Consider the following 19278-nt stretch of genomic DNA (forward strand, 5'->3'; position numbering starts at 1 on the left):
AGCAGGTTCTCTATACTGGGTGGGACAAACCAGGGTAGGACAAGGCAGCCTTTGTCAGTGTTCCAGCACGTTGAAGGGTACATATCAGGGTAACCTTGGCAGGAGCACCTCTAGTATATTAAAGAAGAGATATAACAGCTCTTCTTTGGCAATACAACATCTAACTGGGTGAGTTCACCATTCTTTACTCAATAATTGGGAGCTATTGTTGGTGGCGCTGCTGCTACTCTTGTTAGTATGTCTGTCTAAGGTCCCACCTCCTAAACACTGACCTTGAATAGTGCGCTCGGAGATGTACTTCTCCAGCTGGTTACGGAGCTTTGCCTCAACTGTGGGGTGCCCATGGCAGCCGTTGTCCACAAGCAGCAGGTGGGTGTGATTGTTGTCCAGGATGTACAGAGGGTCTCTCTTGAAGTCATCCATAATGTACTGAGCTGAAAAATATCCCTGAAAAGCACAGAGAAACTTGTCTTTGAGATTTATTTGTTGGCCAAAATGCATGACGACATTTTCACAGGTTCATATTAAGGCTGACCCTTTGGGTTCAACTGATGCTCTTCCCAGATTCCTAAGTGCAGAAGGGTCTTAGAGATCTTATAGTACAGGCCATCATTTTAAGTATGAAGAAATGAAGGCTCAAAATGGTTGCATCACTTTCTTATTGTCACATAAATGACCGGTGGCAGTGTAAGAATCAGATTCTAATCCATTTCTTGTTCCATTGCCCTGTGCTCTTTAGTATAAATTCATTGAAACTGATAGCGTTCAGGAAAGTGTGTGTGTGTGTGTGTGTGTGTGTGTGTGTGTGTGTGTATATCCAGACACATACATTTGTATGTGTGTGTGTCTGGATAAGGTAGAGGTAGACATTGATACACACACACACATATTTGTCTGTAATCCATCATATGCCAAGACCTATGACAGCGTCTAGAGATTAGAAAATGAATAAGATGGAGTCCTAGCCCTTGAGGAGCACATAGTTACGGGACCATGAAAAGAGGCAATTTAAATAGATACTTTGTCCTCGCACTTAATACCAGAGAATAAAAAACTAAAGAACTGACTCTAACAGGATTCGCTGGGAACAAATTTTAATGAGCAAAACACATCCACTGGTAACTCCTTCCCAGGAGTTCTTTGATTATGTCATCCTGAGGTTCCAAAGCAACCTTGTAAGGTCGACTTCCTTATGAGCTGACTCCATCCCAGAGCCCCGGTGTTCAGGCCAGAGCCCTGTGCCATGGTCTTTCTGCCTCGTGACCCCGCAGACCCCCTCATGTCCAGCCCATACCTCGACATCACAACTCCTGATGAGGGTGTCCCTGTTGGAGACCATGCCCCAAGCCGCGATGCCGATGGCCACTATGTTCTCCTCTGAATTCCTGCTGATGGTGTTATCTCTCACTACCTCTCCAATGTACTTCATCAGCCCATAATGCGTGCCTCCAGTGAGAATCCAGGCACCTGTCAACAAGAGAGAAGAACAAACGCTCAGCTGGCTCTGCATAAGTTTCCCATCCTTTGCTCGACCCCTAAAGAAGCCCCACCCGTGAGCACTAGGACGCAGCATTACTGGCCACACTTTGCACTGGGCTTGACCTCTGACCATATAAAAAGGAAGGAGAAGAAGATCTCCAAGTTTCTAAGAGATTCTGGTTTAAAAACAATACGGATTCTGGACCGCACTCTAACCCACATCATCAGACTCTCTGGGAGGTGGGACCAGGGAACCTGCCTCTTTAACCAGCCTCTCGGGTAGATCTTTTTATGAGTAATGAATGCCTGGCCTGAGGCTCTGAGCAAGTTAGGCAGTGTCATCATGGAAAGCGGAGCGCTGCGCGCCCAGATACCCCTCAGGGATCCTGGTGATCTTCCTGGCATGACCCTGGTGCCTACGACTTAACTTTACAATTACACAGTTTTGCACACTGGTATTTTAAGGTTTTTATTTGATGATTTTTGCAGTGTCAAAGGTGTTGCACAGTTTTGTTTTTGTTTTCAAAATTGAAGTAACTAATACCTACAAAATATTATCTCACATAATAATAGAATCTAAAGTTGGAAATGCCCCTAGTCTAATATGTTACCCACACAGGAATCCAGCCTGAGGCTGGGTCACCAGCCTCCCCTGATTAGCTCTGGTAATGGAAGCCTCAGGGGTCCCGAAGCAGCCCCCTCCCCCAGCTGTCAGAAAGTCCTTTTGTTCATTTTTGTCTCCATTCTCTACTTTTGCTACAGTCTTCCTGATGATGGACTAATTTAGTCTTCTCCCACATAAAAGTCCTTCCAATATTTTAAGGTAAATGTGATGTAGTTCTTAGAAGTTTCAGACCCAATTCCTTCAGCCAGCTCTCACTGGATGTGAACCCAGACCCCTTGGCAGCCAGCCTCCTTCCTGCAGACAGATTTCAGTTGTCAACATCCCCCTTTCAAATGAGGCAATGGGAGGCATAGTAGCTCTCCACAAGGAGACAAGTAACCTCCCTGCTCTGGCCCCTCACTTCATCTATGTAGATGTCCCAGCCCAGGGACTTTTGTCTGCTTTGTTCTACTCTATTCCCAGCACCTAAAACAATTCCTGACACATAGCAGGCATTTAAGAAGTATTTGCTGAATGAATGAATTATGTATGTTCAGATCTCATAGTAAGGAAGCTGAGTTGCTGGGTTTCATAACAAAGTAAGTACCTACTGTGTGGCCCCTCTGACTGTTCAGGAAATTAAGAATAAATGGGGGAGGGGTGCCACAGTTTCTTCTTGACATTAAGGAAAAACGTATCTAAAACAAGACACACTTCCTTAGTTCTGTCAACTAATATGCTTAATAAAGAAGTTTTTAAAATGTTAGCCTTAGATAAACTAATAAAATAAAGGTTAGGCTTTGATAAATAGAATCTAATCTTGAAATTAGAGTTTAACATTCTAGTTAAACTCAAATGGAAGTAAGGCTGCAAAAACAATTTGCCTATACCCTTCAAAAATGTCCTGAAAGACTGAAAAAAGCTGAAGAGTAGTTCCAGATGAAAGAAAGGTTTTCAGTTTCCTATGATATGAAAAGCTAAATGGATTGGAATCCAGACAGAGAAAACAAAATTTTTTCTCTGAAGACATTGTTAGGATAATTAGCAAAACGAAACCAAGGACTGTTTGTTAGACAACAGTGTAGGTCAAGGTTAACTTTCTCAGGTTTGATAGTTGCATCGGGTTATCTGAGAGAACACCCCTGTTCTTCAGTGATGCTCACGTATTTAGGCACTAAGGGTTATGATACCTAAAATTTACTCTTAGTCATTTTTTTTAAAAACCATAATATGTGGATATTTACAGAGAGAGAGAAGATTAATATGGGAAAATGTTAACAATTGGTGAGCCTAAGTGAAGGGGGTACAGATATTCCTTGTATTATTCTTCCAACTCTTCTGTAGGTCTGACATTTTTCATAATAAAAAGTTAAAAAGAAAAAAATAAGCTGAATATTTCAAATAACAAAGCCACGGTTATTTGTTTTGATCTCCATCAGACAGTTACATGGTGCTTACAACCCGCCAGGCACTACTAACACGATTTCCAAAACACACCACTGATCCCAAAACTAAAGAGCAGACGAATGAAACTTTCCTTTTTGATTCGCCAGAATACTCTGGGTAAAAGTTCACACGTAAGGGCTTCCCTGGTGGCGCAGTGGTTGAGAGTCTGCCTGCCGATGCAGGGGACGCGGGTTCGTGCCCCGGTCTGGGAAGATCCCACACACCGCGGAGCGGCTGGGCCCGTGAGCCATGGCCGCTGAGCCTGCGCGTCCGGAGCCTGTGCTCCACAACGGGAGAGGCCACAACAGTGAGAGGCCCGCGTACCGCAAAGACAAAAAAAAAAAAAAAAGTTCACACGTAAAAATAACAAAATGAAAATTTTAGATTAAAGGAAACACAAAATTACCCACAAGGAAGTTCCTTAACTCTGAGTTTAAAGAGCTACTGTGTCCCCACCCTCCACCTACCCCCTCACCATCGGCCAGAGCTCCCGGTCTGTCCCTTCTGAAGGATCTTGTTTTTAATTAAGATAATGATTAATCATACAGTTCTAGAGCATCTGGAGTCTGAGCATGATTGCAAAGGAGAATTTCGTTCCGTCTCTGAAGACGCTGCGCAGCCTGGATGGACAAACCCGCGGGCGCAAGGTCCCCGCCGCCGCAGGGAAGGTCCCGTGGCTGCAGCGGGGACAGCCGCGTGGACGCAACGGGGGCCGACGCACCTTTCGACTGCGCGATGTAGATCAGGCGGCTGAAGATCTTGCGCATGCGCGGCTTCAGGGCGAAGTTTTTGGCGCCGCCGGTCACCGAGATGACCAGGTTGGGCGTTTTCAGGTGCCAGTACTGGGTCAGCAGCTCGTAGAGGGTTTCTGCGTCCGTATCGCAGGACAGTCGGATATACTGTGGGGAAGAGGGGAAGCATCAGGATCCGCAGGTGTTCTCCTGATGGTGGGGCTTAGCCCAGTTTACCTGCTCCTTAGGGAGGGGGAGAGGGGAGCGCATTGCAGCCGAGGAGCGTCCCCTTGGGGAAGTGGAAGGAAGGCAGTGGAGTGGAGGCGGGTGTGGGTGCCCCTGCAAGGACCCCCGCATCCCAAGCCGGCTGGAGGACTTGGGACTTTATCCTAAAGGGAGTAGAGCACCTGTGAGGTGTTCTAAGCAGAGTAGAAGCCGGATGGGATTTACATTTTAGAGAGTCCTCCAGCGGCAGTGTTGACTATGGGACAAGACAGGTAGGGAGAGATGCAGGGAGGTGAGATAGTGGTGGCCCATCCTGGGACAGAGGCCTTGGGAACACACAGAGTGGACAGAGCCGGGTCACCTTCCAGGGCTGCAGCGGCAGGGCCTGGGGAGGTGAGGGGTCAAGGCCCAGCTTCCAGCTGCCTGAGGACGGCTGTGTCACTGGGACAGAGGACACAGGAGGATTTAAGGAGACTGCTAACCATTGCCTACTGAAAATTGGCATTGTCATCTGCCTCTACAAGGATGAAATCAATAGCCACTGCGGTCGCTGACCTTCAACACACCCTGAAAGCAGTGCAGGGTGGAGATCAGGAATGAGGCCCTCTGTGCTCTGGGAAAAACTGGCAGAACAGGCCTTCAGATAGTTAGAGATTTTTCAGGAGATTTTATGAGCCCAAATTCTTGCATCTCCTCGTGTCTGGAAAAGCACTAAAATCGTTAACGGAGACACATCTGCTCCTCGTGACGGGCAAGAAACCTCTGCCAACATGTGTGCTTGACTGCACGTCCCCCCTTCTCTAAAATCACAGATAACACCGCCCCCACCCCCTTCGGAGCAGTTCCTCAGAGCTCTCTGAGACACTGTCTCCTGGGCTACAGTCCTCATTTTGCCCCAAATAAAACTTAACTCACAACTCTCATGTTGTGCTTTTTTTTTTTTTTTTCATTTGACATAATCATTAAACATCTTTGTAGAGGGCTTCCCTGGTGGTGCAGTGGTTGAGGGTCCGCCTGCCGATGCAGGGGACGCAGGTTCGTGCCCCGGTCCGGGAGGATCCCACGTGCCGCGGGGCGGCTGGGCCCGTGAGCCATGGCCGCTGGGCCTGCGCGTCCGGAGCCTGTGCTCCGCAACGGGAGAGGCCGCAGCGGTGAGAGGCCCACGTACCACAACAAAAAAAAAGAACATCTTTGTAGAATCCTGTGTAAGAGCCTGCAGTGTGATCGTGTAGAGGAGAATGTCACCTTATTCAAGGCCACGTTTATTCTCAAGAATGTCACGTGCCAAACTAAACCAGATGATGATTCACAAGCACATCTGTCGGGCCTTTTGTAGCAGTGAGGGCCAACGTGATGTCACATGACCCTGCCCTGTGCCTAGAGAAAGGACCCTGGCTGACAAGCCAGTCCTCACCCATGGAGTGTTGCCATGGCACATAATCTAATCACGGCTTTTGATTTCTCACAAGATTTATCTTCTTCTGCAATCATTTTTGGGTTGACTACCCACCTCTCCCACCTCCGTGCGTACTATTAGACAATTCAAGGTAACTCAAGGTAGCCCACACCATGTTAGCATATGGATTAGCTAGTGCAAGTAGGAAAGCATTGCTTACCTTCCCTTTCTTCCCCAGAGTCTCAAACTGAATATCCCCAAAAGCGTCAGTGGGGAATTCCTTGGTGTGTTTCTTGTAATTCCATTTCTCATTTTGGTTGGTCTGGGTGCCTTCTATGTGCTGGCTCTGGGTATAGCCACACTTGCACACATTTTCCCTGAGCGGAAGGATATTGATGGGAAGAATAGCTTTCATTAAACCTGCTTAAATATTTCATCACGTTTCTTAGAATAGACCACACACGATTAGCTTAAATAAACACAAAAAGAGATTTCACCATCGCATCTAATTTTCAGACTATTTTCATCATCTCGGTTGTTTAAAAACTATCTTGCGGGGGCTTCCCTGGTGGCGCAGTGGTTGAGAGTCCGCCTGCCGATGCAGGGGACACGGGTTTGTGCCCTGGTCTGGGAAGGTCCCACATGCCGAGGAGCGGCTGGGCCCGTGAGCCATGGCCGCTGAGCCTGTGGGTCCGGAGCCTGTGCTCCGCAACGGGAGAGGCCACGGCAGTGAGAGGCACGCGTACCGCAAAAAAAAAAAAAAAAACTATCTTGGTGTTTTACCCCTGTGACATGGAAGATCCAGGCAACAGAGTACGATTGTATCTCCGCTGAGAAAGAAGAAAGCATGAATGCAGGGAGAGGAGGGGATAAAAGACAAACAGAGAAGACCTCTTGAGCCTCCACCTGCTCCAGCCACGGTCCTAACAATTCTAGACTCCCAGCCACTTCTCTCTCTCAGGTTCTGCATGGCATTTCTATTTCCTTACAGTAAATCTCCCCATTTAGGTTAAGCTAGCTCGGGTTCCTTGCAACTGAAAGTCTTAATTACTATAAGTATGGAAATTATCTGTATTCAAAAATATACGTCAAAACATTCAATATTTTCTAGAGCTATAAAAATTGAGCTAGAACCTGGATCCAAAGTCACTCCTCCACCAGAAATCTTGCCTCTTTCGGAACAGTTGCCTGGGGCATCACTCAGTTTGGCCAAGAAAAGAAAAGTCAACCAGAATTGATAACAGTTGCCTTAGCCTTTTCTCCAACTGAGCCTGGGGGCTGCTCCCACTGGTCTCAGAGTCCTCCTCACTAGGGTCCAAGTTGGCTTCCTCCCCTCTGTCTTTAGCTGTTACTGTCCCACTATCCTTTGGGGTCTGTCCACACCCACCCAAGTTCATTGCAGGACTGGGGAGGGAATTCCCTGCCCCACCTGTCTTTGCTATAACTGAAGACCAACTCTCGAGCCCTTTTCCCTTCCAAGAGTAGGGGTGTGTCTCGGGTGACCCCTGTCTCCATCTTGATGATGGGGCTGGTAGCCCTCCAAGCACCAATTTACGTGAACTGGCTTACAAATGGGGAAGAGGCAGGAAGAATGCCAGGAAGGCGTCAGGAGCACAGATACATGGAGAAGGCAAAGGAGTGACAGAGAGGGGAGACGGAGAGGACGGGAGAGCGGCAGGACGCTAGTTCTACCCCTCAGGACAAGTCTGAATCCTTTGGAGCCTCACTGTCAATATAGTAGCCACTAGCCATGTGTGGCAACTGACTTTAAATGTAATTTAATTTAACTTAATTTGAAAATTCAATGCCATGGTTGCACTAGCCACATTTCAAACGCTCACTAGTCACAAGTGGCTAGTGGCTACCATACGGGACGATGAAGATAAAAAAATATTTCTGGGACTTCCCTGGTGGTGCAGTGGTTAAGAATCCGCCTGCCAACGCAGGGGACACGGGTTCGAGCCCTGGTCCAGGAAGATCCCACACGCCGCGGAGCAGCTAAGCCCATGCACCACAATTACTGAGCCTGCACTCTAGAGCCCGTGAGCCACAACTACTGAACCTGCATGCTGCAACTACTGAAGCCCGCGTGCCTAGAGCCAATGCTCTGCAACAAGAAAAGCCACCACAATGAGAAGCCCGCGCACCACAACAAAGAGTAGCCCCCACTCGCCGCAACTAAAGAAAGCCCGTGTGCAGCAGCGAAGCTCCAATGCAGCCAAAAATAAATTAAATAAATAAAGTTTTTTTTAAGTTTTTTTTAATTTAAAAAAAGAATATTCCCATCATAGTAATAATGGAGAGTTCCATTACACAGAGCCCGTTACAGCAAAAGTAATGTTCTTCCTTTTTCTACCTAGAACCCAGCCTGGCCGAGGCAGTGAGAACTGAAGAGAATAAACCCAGATCCAGGGACTTACAGCCTCAGGAGTGCCAGGGGGTGGCCCCTAAGCTGGAGAGCAGTGTCTCAGAGGGTACCTGGCAATAGGAGTCATGGTCTGGCATCACTCCCTAGTGACCACGCAAGAAACAGACATCCGAAGGGTTTAAAGTAGAGAAACATGAGTGGTCTGGGCTTAGCACATGTGAAGCAGCTCTGGGGAGATCTGGGGCAGCCTATGTCAGCTGATGTGGTAAGCAGCTGCAAAATTACCGTAACGCTATTACTCGTCCTTTCCCTTGATTCACCTGTCCAATGAGTAATCCAGATTACACAGAGCATCCCCACTGCCGATGGAGAGATGAAAATAGTAAACACAAGAAGTTAAAATCTTGTAGAGTCTTGACTCTGGTGTATAACCTTGGGTCCCCTCTGACATGGGCACTGGAAGACCCTGAGGTGTTCCTGTCCTGTGCTGGTGGTGTGGAGGGCAGGGACTGCTCACCACATCTCCCTTTATTTGGGGCCAGACTTGAGTGGTAGTCAAGCACCATAAGGTGGACAGCCATAGGTTTCCCTACCTTGCATCCACTTCTCCTTCTGCTAGTAGGAACACCTGATTTTCCTCTGAGGAATCATCCTTTCCACACCAGGTCCATGTGGACACAACACCCAAGGCTGGCCAGTCACATATTCCACTGCCCAGTTGCAGGGATTAGAGTGGGTGCCTGACCCATGCCAGGCCAATAAGAGCCATGAACGTGAGCCCAGGACTTTGGGTGGAATTGCTAGAAACAAAGCCCTCCTTCCCCTCACTGGTAAGCTGAAAAGGTGTCAGCCAGAGTGGTGGTGTCCATTCTGCCACCACTAATAAGGAGCCTGCCCACCCAGAGAAGGACAGAACCACAGGTAGAAAGAGGCAGGGTCTTGGTGACACTGAGCCCTGGATGTGGCTGTCCCATTACAATCACCACTCACTTAGGCCAATTAGACTGGATATCTGCAACTGACAAGGTGCTGATGACTACAGTCAGCTCAAGACAGGATTGTTCCTAGAAGGGGCAGGAGCTGGGCATAAAAGGAATGCACAGGGAGGAATCAGAAAACTGAGTTCAATCCTTCATCTATCCCCTGCCAGCCATGTGACCCTGGGTGAAACACTGAGCCCCTCCCGGCCTCACTTGCCTTGTCAGTCAAATGATAACAGCTACCTTGCGGGGCAGTTGTAGAATTAGCAGTCAAGTACATGAGTCCCCACGACAGAGTCAATGCCCAATAAATATTTGTTGAATGAGTGAACAAATCCAAACAGTGTTTTCTACCAGTCAAACAAATAGATTAACGGCAAAATCTTTCAGGGAAACATGTGGGGAATAAATAACCGACTCACAGAGTTTATACTCTGTCAAAATGGCTCATAATGACTAAGTTTATACCAATGACAAAATAGAGATCTCTTAGTTTTTCCAATGTTCGCTTTCTAATTCGTACAAAGTAGGAAAGCACACTGACTGAGAACTTTCTACGGCAGGAATTTTATGTATCGTCCCACTGCACCCTTACTACAACCCAGGAGGTGTACTTTGCCAGCGGTTTAGGATAAGAGGATTCAGTTCAGAAAAGAGAATAATTGGTTCAAGTTCATGCAGTGAGCAGGCAGCCAGGCCAAGGTTGGATCCAACACTGGTTCTTAGGCCCCTGCTCTTACTGCCTTCCTCTGGGCACTGCCTCTGTTCAACAGAGTCAGTGCTTTAATTACAAACTACAGCAGCAGGTAAACAATCAATTAATAGCTGGACTATTACATATAGAGTGGATAAACAACAAGGTCGTACTGCATGGCACCAGGAACTATACTCAGTATCCTATGATAAACCATCATGGAAAAGAATATTCTGAAAAGAAGGTATCTATGTTCATAACTGAATCACCTTGCTGAAATTAACACAACTTTGTAAACCAACTATACTTCAATTAAAAAATATTAATAGCTAGACTCTCTCCTATCACCAGTAAGCAAAAGAGAGGGGGCAGAGAGGAAAAAGGTGAGAGGGAGGGAGGACTAAAATCACTTCGTTAGATCCCAGGGCACCTTCTGTGGGAAACATCAGAGGTCAGTCCACTTATCACTGGCCCACTAGGTAGCATTCGCTGAGGACCCCCTGTGGGCAGAGCTGCTGGAGGTGCTCCCCAAGGCTTTTGTGACTCAGCCTCGATGTTTCAAGACACACGAGAATCAGACAAGATGAACACCCGGTCAGATGGGAAGGGCCACAGTCAACAGCCTGGCAGAGGAGCCGGTCAGATTGCCACATGCGCGCATGCCTGGTGTCTCCTGCCAACCGCTATGAAACAACAAGGTTCACTGCCATGGCCACTCCGGTGGGCTCCCAGGCTCGTGGGAATATCAAAGAGAGTGACAGCCTGTCTTGGAGCCTTTACCAACTACTGACAAAGCTTAAAATATGAAATGAGTTGATACCTCTCCAGGGACAAGCTGCTTGCCAAACTCTTCCTGTTCACACACCGTTTCTGAGAATTGCAAGATGCAAACAACTTGAATAATGAACTAGTGAGCAATTTGTTTGTCTGTCATCATGGTGGTCAATAATTTATTTTTGAACATGGTAGCAAAAAATGGAGGCAAAGTAGTTGCTTACGTGGCCTTGGAATCTTTGGTAAAGAAGACACACTCCCGTTTCTTAAAATTTGCTTGAATGAAATTCACCAAGTCCTTTGGAGAAAGAACATTGGAACAACACGTCACTAATTTGTTCTCACCCCCTGCTGCTCTTCATGAATGACTTAAACCTACTTCAAAGGTTTTAAGGATTCACCACACATCATAGCAACCAGCATCCATTCATGCTTTTAGAGTACACAAAGTTTGTAAAAAGAGGCATACGTTTACATTTTTATAACTAAATGCAAATTTTTCTAAAAGTTACTTGGCATCATCTTGTAACAAATGTCATTATATACATACAAAGTATGTTTTTCTGACTCTAAGGCAACCGGGGGAATATAAGCATTTATTGATAGTTTAGCATAAATAATGTTGTATTGCAGATTCTAGTTCCTCTTACGCTTGCTTTTCAAAAGAAGGTATATTCCAAATGCTCCTTCCAGAGTTGCATCTGTCCCCCCACGGGCAAGGTGGCGAGGCATATCCGGGACCTAATTCTGACAAACGACAGAACGCTTCCCTTTAGTTGGCAGAAACAAACCCCTTGGAGTTGAAGAATACTTTGAAAATATTTACACTCCTCAAAGTGGGAGAAGATATTTGCGACATATATTAATCATCATAAGATTGGTAAATGGAATATATAAAAGATTGTAAGTCACTACGAATAAGACAGACAACCTCGTGGGAAAAAGGCAAAAGACATGAGCAGGCATTAAATAAAAGAGGACACACAGATGTGTGAAAAGGAGCTCAGCCTTGTCAGTAATGAGGCAAATGTGAAGTGAAACCACGATGACATCCCATTACACACCCACCAGGCTGGAAAAATCGAGAAGCCATTGGCACCAAATGCCAGCGAAGAGCCAGGCGGGGGGGCCTCAGCCCGCTACGGGCCGGGAGGGAACTGGCTCGACCACCCTGGGAAACTGTCCACCACTGTCCCCTAGAAACAGTCCCTGTGTCCTGTGAATGACCTGCAAGCTCAGATGCCTGGCACCGCGCTGCCAGCTTTAGGGGTTTGTCTTGTTCCGTGGAGGTGGGGCTGGCAGCCCAAACCCACTTCCCTCAGGTCACCGGGCGCCAGCAGTTCTCAGACAGTGTCATGTGGGTTTGCCCCCCGGCCTTGCACCAAAGCCAGGCCTGACTCGTCACCCCCCAACAATGAGGTCACCACGAAAAGGGAGACGGCACTCCCTCTCCTGGAAGAAGGTCCACCACGCCTTCAGCAGTCTCCCCCTTTGCTAGCCCCTACCCCCACCAACGTACATCCTGAGACATCAGAGCATGGGGACCACGTGCCCCAAGTTTCCCCAGAAGTCCTGTGTCTTAACCCCAATTCCCATGAGGGAGAGGTGTTCGCCTTTACCCATCGGCCTCAAGCCGAAGAACCTTCTCCAGAGAGAACATCTCACATCCAGGAAGGCTCACAGTGGCCCTGCTCCTAAGAGCAAAACCTGAAACCCAAATGTTCACCACGCTTAGGCTGGACAGACATGCACAGGATGGAGGGTGGCCCAGCAGGAGTGAATCGACAGCCATTACACCTGGCAACAGAGAGGGACCACAAACACAGGATGGTGAGCAAGAAATGCATTCACGGGAGCTTCCGGGAAGATGGCGGAAGAGTAAGACGCGGAGATCTCCTTCCTCCCCACAGATACACCAGAAATACATCTACACGTGGAGCAACTCCTACAGAACACCTACTGAAGGCTGGCAGAAGACCTCAGACCTCCCAAAAGGCAAGAAACCCCCCACGTACCTGGGTAGGGAAAAAGAAAAAAGAATAAACAGAGACAAAAGGATAGGGATGGGACCTGCACCTGTGGGAGGGAGCTGTGAAGGAGGAAAAGTGTCCACACACTAGGAAGCCCCTTCGCGGGCGGAGACTGCGGGTGGCGGAGGAGGGAACCTTCGGAGCCGCGGAGGAGAGCACAGCAACAGGGGTGCGGAGGGCAAAGCGGGGAGATTCCCGCAGGGCCGGCCGGCACTCACCGCCCGAGAGGCTTGTCTGCTCACCCGCCGGGGCGGGCGGGGCTGGGAGCTGCGGCTCGGGCTTCGGGCGGAGCGCCGGGAGAGGACTGGGGTTGGCGGCGTGAACACAGCCTGCAGGGGTTAGTGCGCCACGGCTAGCCGGGAGGGAGTCCGGGGAAAAGTCAGGACCTGCCGAAGAGGCAAGAGACTTTTTCTTCCCTCTTTGTTTCCAGCTGCGCAAGGAGAGGGGATTAAGAGCGCTGCTTAAAGGAGCTCCAGAGACGGGCGTGAGCCGCGGCTAAAAGCGCGGACCCCAGAGACGGGCGGGAGACGCTAAGGCTGCTGCTGCCGCCACCAAGAAGCCTGTGTGCAAGCACAGGTCACTCCCCACACCCCCATTCCGGGGAGCCTGTGCAGCCCGCCACTGCCATGGTCCCGGGATCCAGGGACAACTCCCCCGGAAGAACGCACGGAGCGCCTCACGCTGGTGCAACGTCACGCTGGCCTCTGCCGCGCAGGCCCGCCCCGCACTCCGTGCCCCTCCCTCCTCCCGGCCTGAGTGAGCCAGAGCCCCCGAAGCAGCGGCTCCTTTAACCCCGTCCTGTCTGAGCAAAGAACAGATGCCCTCCAGCGACCTACACGCAGAGGCGGGGCCAAATCCAAAGCTGAGCCCCCGGAGCTGTGAGAACAAAGAAGAGAAAGGGAAATCTCTCCCAGCAGCCTCAGGGGCAGCGGATTAAATCTCCACAATCAACTTGATGTACCTGCATCTGTGGAACACCTGAATAGACAACCAATCATCCCAAATTAAGGAGGTGGACTTTGAGAGCAAGATTTATGATTTTTTCCCCTTTTCCTCTTTTTGTGAGTGTGTATGTGTATGCTTCTGTGTGAGATTTTGTCTGTATAGCTTCCACCATTTGTCCTACGGTTCTATCCGTCTGTTTTTGTTGTTGGTTTGTTTTTGTTTTTTAATATTTTTTTCTTTTTTTCTCTTAATAATTATTTTATTTTAATATATTTATTATATTTTATCTTACTTTATTTTACTTTATCTTCTTCCTTTTTTGCTTCCTTCCTCCCTCCCTCCCTCCCTTCTTTCTTTCTTTCTTTCTACTTCTACTAATTCTTTCTTTCTACTTTTTCTCCCTTTTATTCTGAGCCGTGTGGATGGAAGGCTCTTGGTGCTGCAGCCAGGAGTCAGTGCTGTGCCTCTGAGGTGGGAGAGCCAACTTCAGGACACTGGTCCACAAGAGACCTCCCAGCTCCACATATCAAACAGCGAAAATCTCGCAGAGATCTCCATCTCAACACCAGCACCCAGCTTCACTCAACGACCAGCAAGCTACAGTGCTGGACATCCTATGCCAAACAACTAGCAAGACAGGAACACAACCCCACCCATTAGCAGAGAGGCTGCCTAAAATCATAATAAGGCCACAGACACCCCAAAACACACCACCAGACGTGGACCTGCCCACCAGAAAGACAAAATCCAGCCTCATCCACCAGAACACAGGCACTAGTCCCCTCCACCAGGAAGCCTACACAACCCACTGAACCAACCTTAGCCGCTGGAGACAGACACCAAAAACAACGGGAACTACGAACCTGCAGCCTTCAAAAAGGAGAACCCAAACACAGTAAGATAAGCAAAATGAGAAGACAGAAAAACACACCACAGATGAAGGAGCAAGATAAAAATGCACCAGACCTAACAAATGAAGAGGAAATAGGCAGTCTACCTGAAAAATAATTCAGAGTAATGACAGTAAAGATGATCCAAAATATTGGAAATAGAATAGAGAAAATGCAAGAAACATTTAACAAGGACCTAGAAGAACTAAAGTTGAAACAAACAATGATGAACAGCACAATAAATGAAATTAAAAATACTCTAGATGGGATCAATAGCAGAATAACTGAGGCAGAAGAATGGATAAGTGACCTGGAAGATAAAATAGTGGAAATAACTACTGCAGAGCAGAATAAAGAAAAAAGAATGAAAAGAACTGAGGACAAGTTTCAGAGACCTCTGGGACAACATTAAACACACCAACATTTGAATTATAGGGGTTCCAGAAGAAGAAGAGAAAAAGAAAGGGACTGAGAAAGTATTTGAAGAGATTATAGTTGAAAACTTCCCTAATATGGGAAAGGAAATAGTTAATCAAGTCCAGGAAGCACAGAGAGTCCCATACAGGATAAATCCAAGGAGAAATACGCCAAGACACATATTAATCAAACTGTCAAAAATTAAATACAAAGAAAACATATTAAAAGCAGCAAGGGAAAAACAACAAATAACACACAAGGGAATCCCCATAAGGTTAACAGCTGATCTTTCAGCAGAAACTCTGCAAGCCAGAAGGGACTGGCAGGACATATTTAAAGTGATGAAGGAGAAAAACCTGCAACCAAGATTACTCTACCCAGCAAGGATCTCATTCAGATTTGATGGAGAAATTAAAACCTTTAGAGACAAGCAAGAGCTGAGAGAGTTCAGCACCACCAACCAGCTTTACAACAACTGCTAAAGGAGCTTCTCTAGGCAAGAAACACAAGAGAAGGAAAAGACCTACAATAACAAACCCAAAACAATAAAGAAAATGGGAATAGGAACATACATATCAATAATTACCTTAAATGTAAATGGACTAAATGCTCCCACCAAAAGACACAGAATGGCTGAATGGATACAAAAACAAGACCCATATATTTGCTGCCTACAAGAGACCCACTTCAGACCTAGAGACACATACACACTGAAAGTAAGGGGATGGAAAAAGACGTTTCATGCAAATGGAAACCAAAAGAAAGCTGGAGTACCGATTCTAATATCAGGCAAAATAGACTTTAAAATAAAGACTATTAGAAGAGACAAAGAAGGACACTACATAATGATCAAGGGATCGATCCAAGAAGAAGATATAACAGTTGTAAATATTTATGCACTCAACATAGGAGCACCTCAATACATAAGGCAAATACTAACAGTCATAAAAGGGGAAATTGACAGTAACACATTCATAGTAGGGGACTTTAACACCCCACTTTCACCAATGGACAGATCATCCAAAATGAAAATAAATAAGGAAACACAAGCTTTAAATGATATATTAAACAAAATGGACTTAATTGATATTTATAGGACATTCCGTCCAAAAACAACAGGATACACATTTTTCTCAACTGCTCATGGAACATTCTCCAGGATAGATCATATCTTGGGTCACAAATCAAGCCTTGGTAAATTTAAGAAAATTGAAATTGTATCAAGTATCTTTTCCGACCACAACGCTATGAGACTAGATATCAATTACAGGAAAAGATCTGTAAAAAATACAAACACATGGAGGCTAAACAATACACTACTTAATAATGAAGTGATCACTGAAGAAATCAAAGAGGAAATCAAAAAATACCTAGAAACAAATGACAATGGAGACACGACGACCCAAAATCTATGGGATGCAGCAAAAGCACTTCTAAGAGGGAAGCTTATAGCAATACAATCCTACCTTAAGAAACAGGAAACATCTCGAATAAACAACCTAACCTTGCACCTAAAGCAATTAGAGAAAGAAGAACAAAAAAAACCCAAAGTTAGCAGAAGGAAAGAAATCATAAAAATCAGATCAGAAATAAATGAAAAAGAAATGAAGCAAATGATAGCAAAGATCAATAAAACTACAAGCTGGTTCTTTGAGAAAATAAACAAAATTGATAAACCATTAGCCAGACTCATCAAGAAAAAAAGGGAGAAGACTCAAATCAATAGAATTAGAAATGAAAAAGGAGAAGTAACAACTGACACTGCAGAAATACAAAAGATCATGAGAGATTACTACAAACAACTCTATGCCAATAAAATGGACAACCTGGAAGAAATGGACAAATTCTTAGAAATGCACAACCTGCCAAGACTGAATCAGGAAGAAATAGAAAATATGAACAGACCAATCACAAGCACTGAAATTGAAACTGTGATTAAAAATTTTCCAACAAACAAAAGCCCAGGACAAGATGGCTTCACAGGCGAATTCTATCAAACATTTAGAGAAGAGCTAACACCTATCCTTCTCAAACTCTTCCAAAATATAGCAGAGGGAGGAACACTCCCAAACTCATTCTACGAGGGCACCATCACCCTGATACCAAAACCAGACAAGGATGTCAGAAAGAAAGAAAACTACAGGCCAATATCACTGATGAACATAGATGCAAAAATCCTCAACAAAATACTAGCAAACAGAATCCAACAGCACGTTAAACGGATCATGCACCATGATCAAGTGGGGTTTATTCCAGGAATGCAAGGATTCTTCAATATATGCAAATCAATCAACGTGATACACCATATTAACAAACTGAAGGAGAAAAACCATATGATCATCTCAATAGATGCAGAGAAAGCTTTCGACAAAATTCAACACCCATTTATGATAAAAACCCTGCAGAAAGTAGGCATAGAGGGAACTTTCCTCAACATAATAAAGGCCATATATGACAGACCCACAGCCAACATCATCCTCAAGGGTGAAAAACTGAAAGCATTTCCACTAAGATCAGGAACAAGACAAGGTTGCCCACTCTCACCACTCTTATTCAACATAGTTTTGGAAGTTTTAGCCACAGCAATCAGAGAAGGAAAGGAAATAAAAGGAATCCAAATTGGAAAAGAAGAAGTAAAGCTGTCACTGTTTGCAGATGACATGATACTATACATAGAGAATCCTAAAGATGCTACCAGAAAACTACTAGAGCTAATCAATGAATTTGGTAAAGTAGCAGGATACAAAATTAATGCACAGAAATTTCTGGCATTCCTATACACTAATGATGAAAAATCTGAAAGTGAAATCAAGAAAACACTCCCATTTACCACTGCAACAAAAAGAATAAAATATCTCGGAATAAACCTACCTAAGGAGACAAAAGACCTGTATGCAGAAAATTATAAGACACTGATGAAAGAAATTAAAGGTGATACAAATAGATGGAGAGATATACCGTGTTCTTGGGTTGGAAGAATCAACATTGTGAAAATGACTCTACTACCCAAAGCAATCTACAGATTCAATGCAATCCCTATCAAACTACCACTGGCATTTTTCACAGAACTAGAACAAAATATTTCACAATTTGTATGGAAACACAAAAGACCCCAGATAGCCAAAGCAATCTTGAGAACGAAAAATGGAGCTGGAGGAATCAGGCTCCCTGACTTCAGACTATACTACAAAGCTACAGTAATCAAGGCAGTATGGTACTGGCACAAAAACAGAAAGATCAATAGAACAGGATAGAAATCCCAGAGATAAACCCACGCACATATGGTCACCTTATCTTTGATAAAGGAGGCAGGAATGTACAGTGGAGAAAGGACAGCCTCTTCAATAAGTGGTGCTGGGAACACTGGACAGGTACATGTAAAAGTATGAGATTAGATCACTCCCTAACACCATACAGAAAAATAAGCTCGAAATGGATTAAAGACCTAAATGTAAGGCCAGAAACTATCAAACTCTTAGAGGAAAACATAGGCAGAACACTCTATGACATAAATCACAGCAATATCCTTTTTGACCCACCTCCTAGAGAAATGGAAATAAAAATAAACAAATGGCACCTAATGAAACTTCAAAGCTTTTGCACAGCAAAGGGAACCATAAACAAGACCAAAAGACAACCCTCAGAGTGGGAGAAAATATTTGCAAATGAAGCAACTTAAAAAGGATTAATCTCCAAAATTTATAAGCAGCTCATGCAGCTCAGTAACAAAAAAACAAACAACCCAATCCAAAAATGGGCAGAAGACCTAAATAGACATTTCTCCAAAGAAGATATACAGACTGCCAACAAACACATGAAAGAATGCTCAACATCATTAATCATTAGAGAATGCAAATCAAAACTACAATGAGATATCATCTCACACCAGTCAGAATGGCCATCATCAAAAAATCTAGAAACAATAAATACTGGAGAGGGTGTGGAGAAAAGGGAACCCTCTTACACTGTCGGTGGGAATGTAAATTAATACAGCCACTGTGGAGAACAGTATGGAGGTTCCTTAAAAAACTACAAATAGAACTACCATATGACCCAACAATCCCACTACTGGGCATATACCCTGAGAAAACCATAATTCAAAAAGAGTCATGTACCAAAATGTTCATTGCAGCTCTATTTACAATAACCCTGAGATGGAAACAACCTGAGTGTCCATCATCGGATGAATGGATAAAGAAGATGTGGCACATATATACAATGGAATATTACTCAGCCATAAAAAGAAACGAAATTGTGCTATTTGTAATGAGGTGGATAGACCTAGAGTCTGTCATACAG

The 19278-nt window shown here is 45.4% G+C and overlaps 1 protein-coding gene across 5 annotated transcripts in view; it reads right to left on the bottom strand.

Moving 5' to 3' along the window:
• TRPM8 (transient receptor potential cation channel subfamily M member 8) overlaps positions 1-19278 on the bottom strand; it is a 139870-nt gene that overhangs the window by 73057 nt on the left and 47535 nt on the right. For all 5 annotated transcript variants that reach the window (XR_010944165.1, XM_067740157.1, XM_067740159.1 and 2 more), the window contains 5 exons: positions 10922-10995; positions 6102-6258; positions 4251-4428; positions 1295-1467; positions 273-447 (listed from right to left, as the gene is read on the bottom strand). Coding sequence is in view for 4 of the 5 variants with exons in the window: in XM_067740157.1 (XP_067596258.1) it covers positions 273-447; positions 1295-1467; positions 4251-4428; positions 6102-6258; positions 10922-10995 (757 nt within the window). In the remaining variant the exon portion in view is untranslated. The remainder of the gene's footprint in view (positions 1-272; positions 448-1294; positions 1468-4250; positions 4429-6101; positions 6259-10921; positions 10996-19278) is intronic.

Source organism: Pseudorca crassidens, chromosome 6 (assembly GCF_039906515.1).
Source record: "Pseudorca crassidens isolate mPseCra1 chromosome 6, mPseCra1.hap1, whole genome shotgun sequence".
In the NCBI taxonomy this organism is placed as follows: Eukaryota; Metazoa; Chordata; class Mammalia; order Artiodactyla; family Delphinidae; genus Pseudorca; species Pseudorca crassidens.